Consider the following 15684-nt stretch of genomic DNA (forward strand, 5'->3'; position numbering starts at 1 on the left):
GAATACATCTGGACATCGGGACTGGCTCAAACAGCAAACAGCGTCATAGACGAGTCTTGGCGGTGACAGAGCCAAAGCAGGTTCAAAGTTTCACAGCGCCACGACCAGGCTGGTCTTCTTCCGCCTCTCTGGCGGGCACGAGGCTGGCCGCTGCGTTCTGGCGGCTCCGATCAGGTTACCTAGCTCACGTGCCGGTCACTGGATCGGTCACCAGACCCAATATTGGTTACCGGCTGTCACAATGTCACATTACACAACCGACCGAACGACTAGGTCCACAAAGCTAGTCAAAAGCTGGCATTGGAACACCGAAATCCCACCTGACTTCCGAGCCCCATCCAACCCCCTCCTTACTCGCCTCCGGGTTTCAAACAGCTCTCCCTCATGCCAGGATGCGGGTCCTATTGATACCCTACCACCTGTCCACCTACTAGTGGCTCGCCCAACCGACCCGCCGAGACCCCCGGTGCCAGTGGATGACACTGTCCACCGAGCCTTCTAACGCCAGTCTGAGTCGGTCACCGGGTCCCACTGACCCACTGAAGCCCCAGGCGCCACGGGTCACCATTCCAGCCCATCTAGGCCAGGCGATGATCGTTCGTGCCCGTGCAAGGCTCGTTCCCAATAGAGTGCTGAGTGCAGCCGCAGGCACCCACATTAGCCGCAATGGCGTGACACGTGTCCGAGCCCTGCCGAGGGGCGCCGCCGAGAAAGGTAGCCGCGGCCGACCCACGCGGGGAGGGAGAGGGAAGGGGGGGGGGGCCTGCTACGGAACCGGACGTGCCACCCTCCCCTCTCCCCCTCTCCGCTCGCAGAGGACAGGCGGCCAGGCGCACTGCCGTTCCCCTCCCCACAGCCGTCAGGGAAGGGGAAGGGGCAGCGCGGTACCTGAGGGGTGATACGCGGACCGCGCTGGACCGCGTAGGGGAGACAGGTCGGTCTATCCGACATAGAAGGGCTGTGAGTCATCTCGCCGCTGTGCGTCAGGGAGCCACAGTGCATAGGTGGATGAAATGATTTCAGTTGCTGCCTAGAAGAAGCATACCACATTTTTTTCGCCCGTTTTAGCGCACACATCAGGCCCTAAGGCGGCGTCGCAGACTGACCGCACAAACGGCACATCATAAGACAACGGACGGCTGTGGATGTCAGATAGGCATACGTCAATACATCGGAAGGAATGCCGCAGACCGCACTAGCGTCACACGCTGGTGCAGCCAGAACCAGACAGCACGTCGTCATACAACAAACACGACCCAAGCCGCCTCGCCTCCCGCCACCTCTAGCGTCGTGCCGTGAGAGAATGTCTGACTCTGAGACGGCACGCCGGCCGGCTCCGTGCAGCCATCGCCACTGCAGCCGTGCCCGTGGCCGGAGGCCACTCGGTGCAGAATCCTGCCCGCCAGTGCCCAGAGGAACAGCAGCCAGCAGGCTACATCAATCGGCCGGCGGGCCAGGCTGACAATCAAGATCTGCCCTCAGCGCCACGGGACGCTAAAGCTAGCGTCCCAGCGCATACCAGCGTTCTAGTCTGGCCAGTCTACCATCAGCACAGAGAAGACACGCTGCGGTCGACTCGGCCGGACGATATGCGCCCGATAGCGGCGACACGAAGATGGCTCGAGGTTGGCTCAGACCTCAGAGACAGACTTGTGCCAAGGTCCCAAAAAGATCCGAGATCCAGGGTTCGCAGAGTCCAAGGTCTGGGACCTTGATGGATCCTGGACCTTGCATTGTCATTTTTGTCGCGAGACCTTGGAAACCCAGGACCTTAAAACATCCATATGCCGCGAGACCTTGGAATCCCAGGACCTTAAAACATCCATATGCCGCGAGACCTTGGAATCCCAGGACCTCAACATTTGCATATATCGCGAGACCTTGGAATCCCAGGACCTCAACATTTGCATATGCCGTGAGACCTTGGAATCCCAGGACATCAACATTTCATGTGACATGAGACCTTAGAAACCCAGGACCTCAACATTTCATATGCCGTAAAACCATGGAAACCCAGGGGCTAGGACCTCAAAATTTTGGTATGCTGCAAGACCCTGCAGAATGCAGACCTTCAGTACCAGTTTTATTATTTGTCATGGGATCTTAGGAGAACGGTCTGGACCTACACCACCATTTTGTTGAGGGACCTCAAGAATCCTGGAAGCTGGACCATGAGGTTTATGTTGCACATGGGCCACTAAGGACCCTGCACTAGGTTTTGTCTGTAAGCACTTCAATAAATATCTATGGTTGAGCGACCAGCTGCAAGGGGCTAGATAGCTACACGAAAATAAAACGAACCAGACTGTGTAGACATATATAGAGCAAAATCATTGCCATGGTTGTGAGGCAGAACTGGAACAAGAGACCTGGTAGCTTTTTACATTATCAATGTTATGGATTATGAAACTGTCAAACAGTGGACAGTGGTGGTTTGGAAAGTTCTTTTCTAATCTCACCTCACATATTTTCTGGGTTGTGATATGCCGGGCTTGAAGCTACTTGGAAGCTACCCACTGACCAAGTAAGTGTCAAACTTATTTGTTTTGCAATTCATCAAATCACCATTGAGCAATGAGCAATATAAGCAATCATTCCATGACAGTTCAACTTTTTCGTTTAGCAGGTTTTCGTCGGACAATTTTTCGTCTGCAGATTTTCGTCCGCAGACTTTCGTCTATGCATTTGTTCGTCTGTGTATTTTTAAGTCCGCGCATTGTTTTCATAAGGACATTTTCCGCCTCGTCCAGACGAAAAAATGCTGGACAGAAAAATACTCAGACGAAAAATGCACCAAATTAATTCGAACAGACGAAAAAATGCAAGACGAAAAAGTCAGACGAAAATCTGCCGACGAATAACCGGCTGACGAAACAATTGTCAGATGGGATTTTGTTCAGAGCCTTCAATCTAATGTGAATGAACAGTAAGTAAGGTTTGCGCTCGCTGATACTCTAATTCTATTGGCTTAGTCGATCAGTTTTTCTGTGAGCGCGCGTGCAAACAAGACTTAGAAGTGAAGAACATATCTTACTTTTTATCCTGGGTATTATGTAACTGAATGTGAAGAAAATCGAAAGCATATACCTATCCAATTCAACTTTTCCATTTCTATGAAGCCTGTAGGTTTTATTTCTGTTTTTTTTTTATATTGCCTGAAAGAATACTTGAATGTCTGTCTTCAATAACTGTAAGGTGCTATCCTACATTCCTACTTATAAGGTAAGATTGAATTGAAAGGGACATGACAATACAAATTGCAAGGTACCTATTACCTACCTATATTTTTTTTTACGAATTTGTCAGGTTAAAGAAGGAGAGATTGATATTATGATTCATTTTTAACTTGTGTTGAGGCTCCCCCTGCCTATGTTGGTTAACGATAAAACCACCACAGTCCACAGGTTTGCATAGGTTCTGCCCCTTTAAATGTTGCTGGGCATCCATTGGCAGAATATTTGGAAGTAAGTCTGCTCATCAGAATGTTAGTTTGTTTAAGTTCTTGTTGTGGGACCCTGAATACTTTGGATCCTGAGATGTATTCTTGCCGTGGGACCTTGAGGACTGTGGACCCTGAACTCTCTTGTGTGTACTTGTCATGGGACCTTGGGGACTGTGGATCCTGAAATTCACACTTGTCGTGGGACCCTAGAGACTGTGGATCCTGCAATGCATTCTTGTCGTGGGACCTTGGGGACTGTTGATCCTGCAATGCATTCTTGTCGTGGGACCTTGGGGACTGTGGACCCTGCAAAGTATACTTGCTATGGGACCTTGGAAACCTTGGATTCTAGAAATTGAATTTGCCGTGGGAGCTTGGAAACCTTGGATTCTAGAAATTGAATTTGCCGTGGGACCTTGGAAACCTTGATTCTAGAAATTGAATTTGCCATGGGACCTTGGAAACCTTGGATTCTAGAAATTGAATTTGCCATTGGACCTTGGAAACCTTGGATTCTAAAAATTGAATTTGCCGTGGGACCTTGAGGATCCTGGATCTTGATTTTTGGTCCCGGCACAAGTCTGCTCAGAGACGGACCGGATACGGTGTGCAGACCGCGCTCGCCAGCTGATCCGCTGCGGGGAAGGGAGATGGGAAGGTATGGGATGGCGATGAGATGGATGGGTAGGATGTGATGAGACGGCATGGGACGAAGTGTGAGATAATTAGAAGATGTTGCGGAGGTGATATCAGGCGAATGCACCGATGCATGACGTGAATGGGCACTTACTGATAATTAGACGATTCTCACGAATTAAAATCCATTATCACTCAGTCACAGCTTCCTTTTATAATGACAGATATTTCCCCAGGTGTTGCCCGTTGGGTCGTCTTCCGCTATTGCGCGCAGTCATCGACAATAGCAGGAAGGGCCCTTTCGTCAAAGGATGGCGCAAGATCCGCCGGCCGGCGTGCGGCAGGCACGGGTCAGAAACCTACCAGACTGTCCTTGGACGTATACTCCTTCCTCTTCGTACGCATCCAGCGTCGCACGGGCATGATGCCGCCGCTCACTCCCTCTCCCCACTCCTCTCACTCTCTCCGGTCACGTCACGTCACGGTGTCACCCTGCACGTGCCCCACACCAGCCGCCGCTCGCCGCTCACTGGAGACACTGGCGTCGCGCCGCTGCCGCCAGCGCCGCCATTTCACTCGCTCGCCGCCGCCGCCGCCGCCGCCGCCCGCGCGGGTCCCGTCTCGCCGGCCGGCGGCCTCCCCATCCCCGGCGCTGCCCGCGCGAGCACGCAGCCCACCCGGCTGACTGGGACACCCTCTGACACAGAACCCGTGACGCGGAGCGTACCCGGCCGCGCGGCGGCTGCGGCCCGAGCGGCCGCGGAGGCTGGACCTCAGGTAAGCTCGCGAGTCACAGGTACCGGCGCATACTTATAGTGCGCCTAGCGGCCGCTGGGGGCGCCCCGGTCGGTCCATCCAGTACCGCGGCCCAGCGGTGTCGCGGAACGACGGCCCAGGGTCGGCAAGGCCGCCGCTGTAGGTCGTCCGTCAGTCGTAAATTATAGAGACCGCATGTGACCTTCGGGTGCGTAACGGGGACCGCTCATTCAGAACCGGGCTCACCGTTTGACTTATGACGGAAAGTAAACATGTGTTTCTTCATTAATTAGGGATATGATCGAGGAACGCTAAATGGAAAATGATTGATGAATATCGATGATAAATCTCATTAATAATGCAAACAAGCATCCAGGAAGAGGACATAATAAAATTCAGGTACCAGAAACAGTGGGCAAATCTAAAGGCGATCAAACAAACTACCAGAAAAGGTAGCTATACTTAAAAAAATGAGCCAATTAATTCAACGCGACTGTGCTTATCAAAACATGCAGTTGCATAAGGAAATATTCACAAATTACCCACAAACCCCAGTAAGTGAGCTTGCAAAGCTTGGACCTTGGAGTCATAACAACATGCGTTCACTTGCTAATTACTAGCTGCATAACAATGCATCGAAAAAATATAAGGTAGACCGAAGTGGCCGAGCCCCTCTCGTTGGGACAGCAAAGGAGTGTACTCCTGACACCCACCTAGTCCTACTCAAATGCCCCCCCCCCCCCATGGGTGCACTTACACTGCACGCTGTTCTACTGGAAACGACCTTGGATCGATTGTCTGCTTGGTTAACCGGATATTGCAGAGTGAGCAGGATACGGAATGGTTGTCCTGAGGATAAAGAGGACAGATGGGTCATGCCGCTGGTACTTGTATACGATCTCTGATTACTATGGACACAACGGAATCAAGACAACGGCTGGCTAGATGACGGTCACTGCCCATTTGATCAGTCACACAAGCGTAAATATTTCGGTAAATAGGGGGCACCGGACAATTATGCTACAAAGACGATCGCCAATTGTATAACCATGACTACGGGCATTTCATGCCATTTCACCACCTCCGACTACGAAAAAAAGATCGGACTTGCTAGTCTAACTTCGAACGATCGACGCTACCAAGATCTCACGAATCACGATGCTACTGCTGAGGCTGCCCGCACGACAGGCTGGCAGGCAGCGCACTCTAGCGGGAAAATACACAAACTACAGCTTACCCGCCTGGCCACCAGGCCACGCTCATGAAGTTCGGTCGGTTTGGTGGTCGAGCGCACGTTCTGTCAGATGAGGAAATTTGGTCACTTAAACGTGCAAAACAACATAAAACTCAGCCACTGAGAAACATAGCCTAATGGCCCTTTCACACGTAGCAACTTTTCAGTCGCCGGCGACAGCAGCAGTCGCCGGCGACCGCCAGCGACCGCCAGCCAACGATCGTGTGTGACGTAGGTATGACGTAAGCAAGTCGGTGGCGATCGCCGGGCCACGGCCGGGCAATCGCCAGCAACTGGTGACGTCAGATCCGCGTCACAGGCCAGTCGCCGGCGACTCTTCTCGAGCAGCGGACGCCGCCATGACAGTTTTGTCCTTGGTGAGTGGTTTAGGTGATTTGTGATGCATTTTTGGTTGGTGTGGCTACCTTAAATTTGTTGCACAGTAGCATAGGGATTATTATCTTGTAGTTTGCCTGTCGTGAAGCTGTTGTGACTTGAATTTAAGCTTGATTCGACAATATTGGAGGGTTTATGTCATTTGTGGCGCACTTGCCCATGATCACCCATGATTTTTATTTGTGATAAATATGTATTTTTTTCATCAAAATTGAATATTTTAATGACATTGAAATTGACACTAGTTTCATAAGGTAATGAAAACTTGCTTGTTGTGTCACAAGAACATGGTTTACATTCAGTATCAGTGCCCGGCTTGAGGACAAAGTGCCTACCCATCAGTCAGCTATTTGCCTACGTATTCGTGCGCCACAAGGAAATATTTGATAGCAACAAAATATTATATTGCTGCTCATTAATTAGCATGATCAAAATCAAACAGGTAGCTTTGCAATTTTGTTATTGTTTCTGCTGGGGTTTTCCTTGGTACCATGGATAAACAACCCAGGCCAAACTTAATCCGCATTGGGTTCACATGTGTGTGCGTGCTCACATGGCAAATGATAATCCATGGCTTATTAGTACATAAATAATTGCATTATGCAACAGTAGGTGGTAGGTATGTCATGTATTTTGGCAAGGTATTAGGTGGTATGTATTTTGGGCCTGGAGCTGTTTCCTATTCATTGCAGCAATGCTGCCGTCATGGCTTATGTGTACCATGCGCACACAAGCTCCACCAATGTAAAAATGTCGTTTTCACACAAAACTCATAATTGGAGGAAGGTAGAGCAGACCAAGAATAAGCGGGCATTTGCTGCAGTGTGGAAAAAGTCACTAGAGGCTTGATACTTTTTTACATGCAGCAGCCTGGAGATGTCCACAGAGGCATGCCTGAGGATGTCCACAGAGGTGGATCCAGGCAATAGTTTTTACAATCTTCTCCCCTTGTGCCCGCTGTGTGTTGTGCTGACTGCTTGTCCCCCTTCTGGTGGTGCCTAGACTTGCCTCTGCATATCTCCCCAGGCTGCTGCATAATGTCTAAAAAAAACCCTCAAGCCTCTAGTGACTTTAATCACTCCAGTCTCTACAGCATATGCCCACTCATGCTACAGCTGCCTTAATAATACCAAAATTAGTAACAATGGTCTCATAACCATATTCAGTAGGAAATGAATTACCTAGAAAATTATATTAAAAAATACACTTGCTTTCAAAAAGAATGAGCACTGCTAAAATGCTATTATTTCAAATAATGCTAGGTTTCTGAACCACAAATTCCAATTCTGTGTCACTGAATACTGATTGCCAATTGTACAAGACAAAAAGCATCAACAATGCTACATCAAGGATAATGATGCTAAGATAGTTCTCATTTTAGCCTGAAGTGTAAAAACCAAACCTAACCTGATTTGGGTATTTGGGTAAACCAAGCCTAACCTGATTTGGGTATTTGGGTAGTTTTATGATGCTAAGCAATAGCCTATTCCAGGCTTCCTAATTTGCAGAGCTTTTGGTTAAAAAATGATTTTTAAAAATGTATTTGAAGTATGTTCTGACATGTCCGCCCTCTGTGCCTGGCAGACAAGTCACAGCGTTACCTGATGAGTCAAGAGGTTCTGTACCTGATGTACCTGATCAAGAGTACCTGATGATTCTGCAACACCACCTGATGGCCAACTCGACGGCATTGCTGACCCGAAAAGGAGTCTAGCAGCTGAATGTTCAACTTCTGCCACTGCACTGTTGACTCTGCCTAGAGACAGCATCTGCACCACGGCCCACAGACGATCTTCCGTGGGACGGTGTGCTGCGCACCAGTCACCACACTGACGGCGTTCACCTGTGTGCTGCACAACTTTCTGTGAGGTCAGGAGATCGACACTGACGGCCCCGGACGGTGTGCTCTGATTGCGCCGAGTGTGCTCCCTCGTGTCCGGGCCTTGATGCCAATACCGCACGCGAGGCGGCGCGCGTCCGCCAAGCCCTCACATACTGCGTCCAAGGTGCAGGTGGTGTTCGGTGACAGTGTGCAGCTTCTGCCGGCCCCGTGGACGGCACCGCATGTGACCATGGCATGTGCATTCGATTTTCTGACATAAGTGCAGTGAATTCATTTGTCATTTTGCTTCTGAATGGTGTCGCCGCTCGGTAGGGTCGATTCTGCCAGAGTAAAGAGGTCGCCACGATCGGCGGCGGTGGGCGGTGCGGCAAGCCGGAGCAAGGCACTCAGCAATCAGCTGCCGGGAGGTGGCGGCGGCGGCGGCGGCTGACGACTCGGGCCTCGAAAATCCTGTCGTGTGCGTTGCTGGCTATTATGCGTTGTTGGTGTGCGCTGTTTTGCAAGGCCTTTGGAGCGGCATGTCGAGTTTTGGACGAAGGAGCCTTGGTGTTTTGTTGGTCTATTTTCGATAAAAACGGTCATGAAGAGTGAGCTGTGTCCAGGCTGATTTTAAGATTTCTGTCACAGTATTGTCACCTTTGACCTAGGCTTGTGTCTTCTTGGGTATCGGCATATTGTGCCACCGTCTTTGCCCCGTGTCCGCGCGTGCTGCATTTTTATGTATGGTGTCATATACTGTCACCTCGCCATGTTTAGTGATATCCACTGTGTGGAAAAATGCATTTTGTTATAAGGGGGGGGGGGGGGTACACTTGTGTTCCCCAATCCAGCGCTTTAGATAATACAGCATCTGTTTTTGACATAATGAAAGCCTGTGTTTTATGTGGGTGGTGGGCTTCGCCGTTCCTCAGGTCCGTTTCTGGCATTTGAATTTCTGCTACATTTCTAGAATGCCTTTTTTTCTGTTTTTCATATACAAAGCACGGTTCAAATGTGTGACCACAAATCACTGTGATTGTCCCATGCTTACCACCAACCATTCCTTCAATGCTAATGTCGTTACAGCGAAGTTATTCATTTATTGAGAACAGGGTTGTAGTTGAATAAACAAGACAGGTGAGCAAAATCTGCAGCACTCGTAGTCTTGGCTGATGCGTTAGGAAAAATGGAGGAACTGCAAGTACACATCACTTTTCAGTTTTATGCTTGAGTGCATTGAATTCCAATGTAGAAGAATCGCAGTTTGATTGTATTTTCATTGATATTATGTATTGTTTCAATAATACTCGTAGATCTAATAAATATTATTCCAATATTACCTAGACGGTAGTTATCATCCTGCAAAACATGTCCAAATATTTAGTACCTTGAATAATGCAGTAAAATAAGCTGCGCCGCTGCATGTATCAGCAGCGCAATATCTGGTGCCAACTCAAGGTCAAGCGGGTCACGTGACAGCTGAGCGGCGGCTGGCTAGTACAGTCGCCGGCGACTTCAAAATGTTGGAAAAATTGAACTTTCTCGGCAACGCCGACAACTCTTCAATGATTGGCTGACACGACTGCTACGTCACACCCCGGCGACTGGTCAGCTGATATCGACAACTGCGGAGTTGCCGGCGACTGACCCCGGTCGCTGGCGATCGCCGGCGACTGACCCCGGTCGCTGGCGATCGCCGGCGACAGTTGCCGTCGCCGGCGACCGGAAAAGTTGCTACGTGTGAAAGGGCCATAATTTAGCGAGATGGAGACTGATTTATGTTGATTTTCGGCACAGGCACGAACGATATGAACCAACGCCAGGGCGAACCAATAGGCCCGGGCAGCGCTTGTCGAACAGCACTGCGGATCCGAAGGTTGGGACTTTAATTGTGAAAAACCGCCTGCCCGCCGCAAAACGCAAACACCGCAAAACGCGCAAAACGCACGCCTAAAACGCCAACGCAAACTTCGCAAAAAAAACAATCGCCCGCCCGCCGAAAACCGTAGAAAAAACGCACAAAATGCCGCAAAAAAACGCGCGTCCGCCGCAAAACACAAACACCGCAAAAAACGCAAACACCGCCGCCGCAAAAAAAACGCCCGCATCGCCCGCCGCCAACCGCGAAACGCCGCAAAAAAACGGCCGCACGCCGCGAACCTCCAAAACGCCGCAAAAACGGCCGCCCGCCGCAAACCGCTAAACGCTGCAAAAAAACGACCGCCCGCCGCCCGCCGCTAACCGCAAATAACGGCCGGCCGCCGGCAACCGCAAAACGCCGTAAAAAACGGCCGCCCGCCGCAAACCACAAAACGCCGCAAAAAACGGTCGCCCGCCGCAAACCGCAAAACGCCGCAAAAAACGGCCGCTCGCCGCAAACCGCCGCTAAAACGGCCGCCCGCCGCCAAACGCAAACAGCAAAAACACCCGCATCGCCCGCCCGCCCGCCGCCAAACACAAAAACCGCAAACACCGCCGCAAAAAAAAAACGCCCGCAACGCACGCACGCCCGCTGCCAACCGCATAACGCCGCAAAAAACGGCCAACCGCCGCCAAACGCAAACACCGCCAAAAACGCAAAAACGGCCGCCCGCCGTCAAACGCAAACCCCGAAAAAACGCAAACAGCGCCGCAAAAAACGCCCGCCGTAGGCAAAACGCTAACACTGACGCATTAAGACAAATATGGCGCCCTGCGGCATATGTCGTGCATTCATATCTGCCGTGTAAGCAGCCATCCCTTAATTACAGCGCATCCTAATCGTCCAATGTTCGACAAAGTTGCGCACATTCTGCGCTTTGCGGCAGAAATGGCGCTTTGAGACAAACGTGGCGCACTGCAACAAATATGGCGCATTCGTTCATGTCGCTTAACAATTCATCCACCCACCAAATTCTAGCCCAATCGGACTTAAACTTACAAAGTTATGTACATTTGAACATTTCACTATACAATATCTCCGCAACGGAGGTGCCCAGATTTGCACGTGTGCCACGTGACCACCGGTGGTGCAAGCAGCACTTGTCCCCTCACTGATTGCACCATTTCAGTGTTCCTGGCTTGTGCTGTTTTCGTGCTATAAGGCCACAATTCGGCAAACACACGATAATCTGGGAGATACGCGACTCAAACACGTGGCCACGTGGCACGTGCCGGACCTTTGATAGCTTCACCGTTCACGCCACGTGATGACCCATAGACGTGGCCATCAGCATATAAAAGATGACCCCGGCCGGTGTCACCGTCCCTGAACAGTGAACGGCTAAAGTCGAAAAACGGGAAAATTTAGGGAAATTTCACCTTTCGAAGATATAATTTCCCCAGAATTTTGAATTTTTCATTTTACAAAAAATCCGAGATAGCAGTTTTTTAGCCTCCTTCATTCTGTGCCTACACCCGTTTTCAGATCGACCCTATCACAAAATCTGACGGCCTGACGGCTATTTCCCCCATTCCTTGCATTTTACAATTCTAGTATATTTAAGCACCAAAATTGACCCCGTGCCACGGCACGTGCAATAGCACGTGCGCCACGTGACCACTAGTGCGACAATCTGGACTCATCTGCTCACCGGCTGCGTTGATTTGGTGTCGCTAGGTAGAGTGGTTTCCACGCCATAGGACCCCCAGTTGGCCAATGTCGGATTTTCCCGGAGGTTCCCCCATCAAACACGTTTGCACGTGGCACGTGCTTTTCAATCGCCCCATATCTGACCCATATCATGTGGTAGCCGACACCCCGGGGCACAACATATTGGAACATTTTCAAAATCTAACGTGGAAATTTTTTGCAAAATCGATTTGAATATAATTTTTCGAAATTGCCATAGGCTCAACATGGGGTAACTATCCGTCCCGATTACCCGAAATTCTGTCATTTATATTTTAAATAATTACCACCATCAGGTGGGGTCCCGGCCCGAGATTCGACCCTAAAAATATAATTCATTTCTAACGTGGAGTTTTTGCGCAAATCGAATTTTAAATTTTTCACCATGTTAACCCTATGGGAAAATGCACGTGCCGATTACCCCAAAACGTGTCAATTATATTTTTTGCAACTTTGCCAGAAGGTAGCTCCCCCACACGGGACCAAACGCTGAAAATGGCAAGAAATTCTACCGTGCCGTTTTCTTCCCTGTCAAAATGTCCAAAATCGCGGCAGAAACGCTAAACACCCCCCTAGAGAGGTAGCTCAGGTTGGGATTTTCAATAGAAAATCACAATTCTAAAGAATAGTGATTGTCTAATTGAAAAGTCCCAACCTTCGGATACGCCCGCCGCAAACCGCCGCTAAAACGGCCGCCCGCCGCCAAACGCAAACACCGCAAAAACACCTGCATCGCCCGCCCGCCCGCCGCCAAACACAAAAACCGCAAAAAACGCAAACACCGCCGCAAAAAAACGCCCGCAACGCACGCACGCCCGCCGCCAACCGCAAAACGCCGCAAAAAAAACGGCCGCACGCCGCCAAACGCAAACATCGCCAAAAACGCAAAAACGGCCGCCCGCCGTCAAACGCAACCACCGAAAAAAACGCAAACACCGCCGCAAAAAAGCCCGCCGGAGGCAAAACGCAAACACTGACACATTAAGACAAAATATGGTGCCCTGCGGCAAATGTGGTGCATTCATATCTGCCGTTTAAGCAGCCATCCTTTAATTACAGCGCATCCTAATCGTCCAATGTTCGACAAAGTTACGCACATTCTGCGCTTTGCGGCAAAAATGGCGTTTTGAGACAAACGTGGCCCACTGCAACAAACATGGCGCATTCGTTCATGTTGCTTAACAATTCATCCACCCACCAAATTCGAGCCCAATCGGACTTAAACTTATAAAGTTATGTACATTTGAATATTTCACAATAAAATATCTCCGCAACGGAGGTGCCCAGATTTGCAGTTGTGCCACGTGACCACCGGTGGTGCAAGCAGGACTTGTCCCCTCACCGATTGTTTCATTTCAGGCTTCCTGGCTGGTGCTGTTTTCGTGCTATAAGGCCACAAGTCGGCAAACACACGATAATCTGGGAGGTACTTGACTCAAACACGTGGCCACGTGGCACGTGCCGGACCTGTGACAGCTTCACCGTTTACGCCACGTAATGACCCATCGACGTAGCCGTCAGCATGTAAAAGATGACCCCGGCCGGTGTCACCGTCACTGAACAGTGGACGGCTAAACTTGAAAGACGGGAAAATTTAGGGAAATTTCACCGTTCGAATATATAATTTCCCTAGAATTTTACATTTTTCATTTTACAAAAAATCCGAGATAGCAGTTTTGTAGCCCCCTTCATTCTGTGTCTATACCCGTTTTCAGATCGACCATATCATAAAAACTGACGGCCTGACGGCTATTTCCCCCATTCCTTGCACTTCACTATGCTAGTATATTTAAGCACCAAAATTGACCCCGTGCCACGGCACGTGCAATAGCACGTGCGCCACGTGACCACTATTGCGACAAGCTGGACTCATCTGCTCACCGGCTGCACTGATTTGGTGTCGCTAGTTGAAGTCGTTTCCACGCCATAGGACCCCCAGTTGGCCAATGTCGGATTTTCCGGGAGGTTACCCCATCAAACACGTTTGCACGTGGCACGTGCTTTTCAATCGCCCCATATCTGACCCATACCATGTGGTAGCCGACACCCCGGGGCACAACATACTGGAGCATTTTCAAAATCTAACGTGGAAATTTTTTGCCAAATCGATTTCAAAATAATTTTTCGAAATCGCCATAGGCTCAACATGGGGTAACTGTCTGTGCCAATTACCCGAAAGTTCTCTAATTATATTTTAAACAGTTACCACCGACGGGTGGGGTGCCAGCCCGAGAGCCGACCCTAAAAATGTGGACAAATATTACTGAACAGATTTTCCGTAAATCGCATTTTTAATTTTACCCCATGTTAACCCTATGGGAAAATGCACGTGCCGATTACCCCAAAACGTGTCAATTATATTTCTTGTAACTTTGCCAGCCGGTAGCTCCCCCATACGGGACCAAACGCTGAAAATGGCAAGAAAATCTAACTATCCGTTTTCGCGGGGATCAAAATGACCAAAATCGCGGCCGAAACGCTAAACACCCCCCTAGAGAGGTAGCTCAGGTTGGGATTTTCAATAGAAAATCACAATTCTAAAGAATAGTGATTGTCTAATTGAAAAGTCCCAACCTTCGGATAGGCCCGGGCAGCGCTTGTCGAACAGCTCTGCGGATCCGAAGGTTGGGACTTTAATTGTGAAAAACCGCCCGCCCGCCGCCAAACGCAAACACCGCCAAACGCACGCCCAAAACGCAAACGCAAACTTCGCAAAAAAAAACAATCAACCGCCCGCCGAAAACCGCAGAAAAAACGCAAAAAACGCCGCAAAAAACGCCCGTCCGCCGCAAAACGCAAACACCGCAAAAAATCGCAAACACCGCCGCCACAAAAAACGCCCGCATCGCCCGCCGCCAACGGCGAAACGCCGCAAAAAAAACGGCCGCCCGCCGCAAACCGCAACAACGCAAATAACGCCCGGCCGCCGGCAACCGCAAAGCGCCGTAAAAAACGGCCGCCCGCCGCAAACCACAAAAAACGCTGCAAAAAACGGCCGCCCGCCGCAAACCGCAAAACGCCGCAAAAAACGACCGCTCGCCGCAAACCGTAAAACGCCGCAAAAAACGGCCGCCCACCGCAAACCGCCGCTAAAACGGCCGCCCGCCGCCAAACGCAAACACCGCAAAACACCCGCATCGCCCGCCCGCCCGCCGCCAAACACAAAAACCGAAAAAAAAAAACGCAAATACCGCCGAAAAAACGCCCGCACCGCACGCCCGCCCGCCGCCAACCGCAAACCGCCGCAAAAAAAACGGCCGCCCGCCGCGAAACGCAAACACCACAAAAAAACGCAAAAACGGCCGCCCGCCGCCAAACGCAAACACAAAAAACGCAAACACCGCCGTAAAAAAAAACGCACGCCGTCCGCAAAACGCAAACACTGACGCATTAAGACAAATATGGCGCCTTGCGGCAAGTGTGGTGCATTCATATCTGCTGTTTAAGCAACCAACTCTCCATCAGCGCATCCTAATCGTCCCATGTTCGACAAAGTTACGCACATTCTGCGCTTTGCGGCAAAAATGGCGCTTTGAGACAAACGTGGCGCACTGCAACAAACTTGGCGCATTCGTTCCTGTCGCTTAACAATTCGTCCACCCATCAAATTCTAGCCCAATCGGACATAAACTGACAAAGTTATGTTTATTTGAATATTTCACTATAAAATATCTCCGCAACGGAGGTGCCCAGATTTGCACGTGTGCCACGTGACCACCGGTGGCGTAAACAGGACTTGTCCCCTCACCGACTGACCCAATTTAGTGTTCTTGGCTGGTTCTGTTTCC

The 15684-nt window shown here is 50.2% G+C and overlaps 1 protein-coding gene and 1 long non-coding RNA gene across 11 annotated transcripts in view; one reads left to right on the plus strand and one right to left on the minus strand.

The window, feature by feature from the left end:
* The window catches only part of LOC122365931 (disks large 1 tumor suppressor protein-like), a 96064-nt gene that overhangs the window by 37903 nt on the left and 42477 nt on the right, over positions 1–15684 (minus strand). For 4 of the 10 annotated variants that reach the window (XM_043337586.1, XM_043337585.1, XM_043337581.1 and 1 more), the window contains exon 3: positions 6072–6131. The exons of 4 other annotated variants lie outside the window; for them this stretch is intronic. In XM_043337586.1, coding sequence (XP_043193521.1) covers positions 6072–6131 — 60 coding nt within the window. Of the gene's footprint in view, positions 1–4441; positions 4722–6071; positions 6132–15684 lie in introns of those variants that run through there. 2 more of the 10 variants (XM_043337590.1, XM_043337589.1) reach the window with 1 other exon arrangement.
* Positions 6203–9337, plus strand: LOC122365932. The gene is made up of 2 exons (XR_006253816.1): positions 6203–6445; positions 8049–9337. It is a non-coding gene; the product is annotated as an uncharacterized LOC122365932 (long non-coding RNA).

The sequence above is a fragment of the Amphibalanus amphitrite genome, unplaced genomic scaffold, assembly GCF_019059575.1.
Source record: "Amphibalanus amphitrite isolate SeventyFive unplaced genomic scaffold, NRLGWU_Aamphi_draft 000773F_arrow, whole genome shotgun sequence".
In the NCBI taxonomy this organism is placed as follows: Eukaryota; Metazoa; Arthropoda; class Thecostraca; order Balanomorpha; family Balanidae; genus Amphibalanus; species Amphibalanus amphitrite.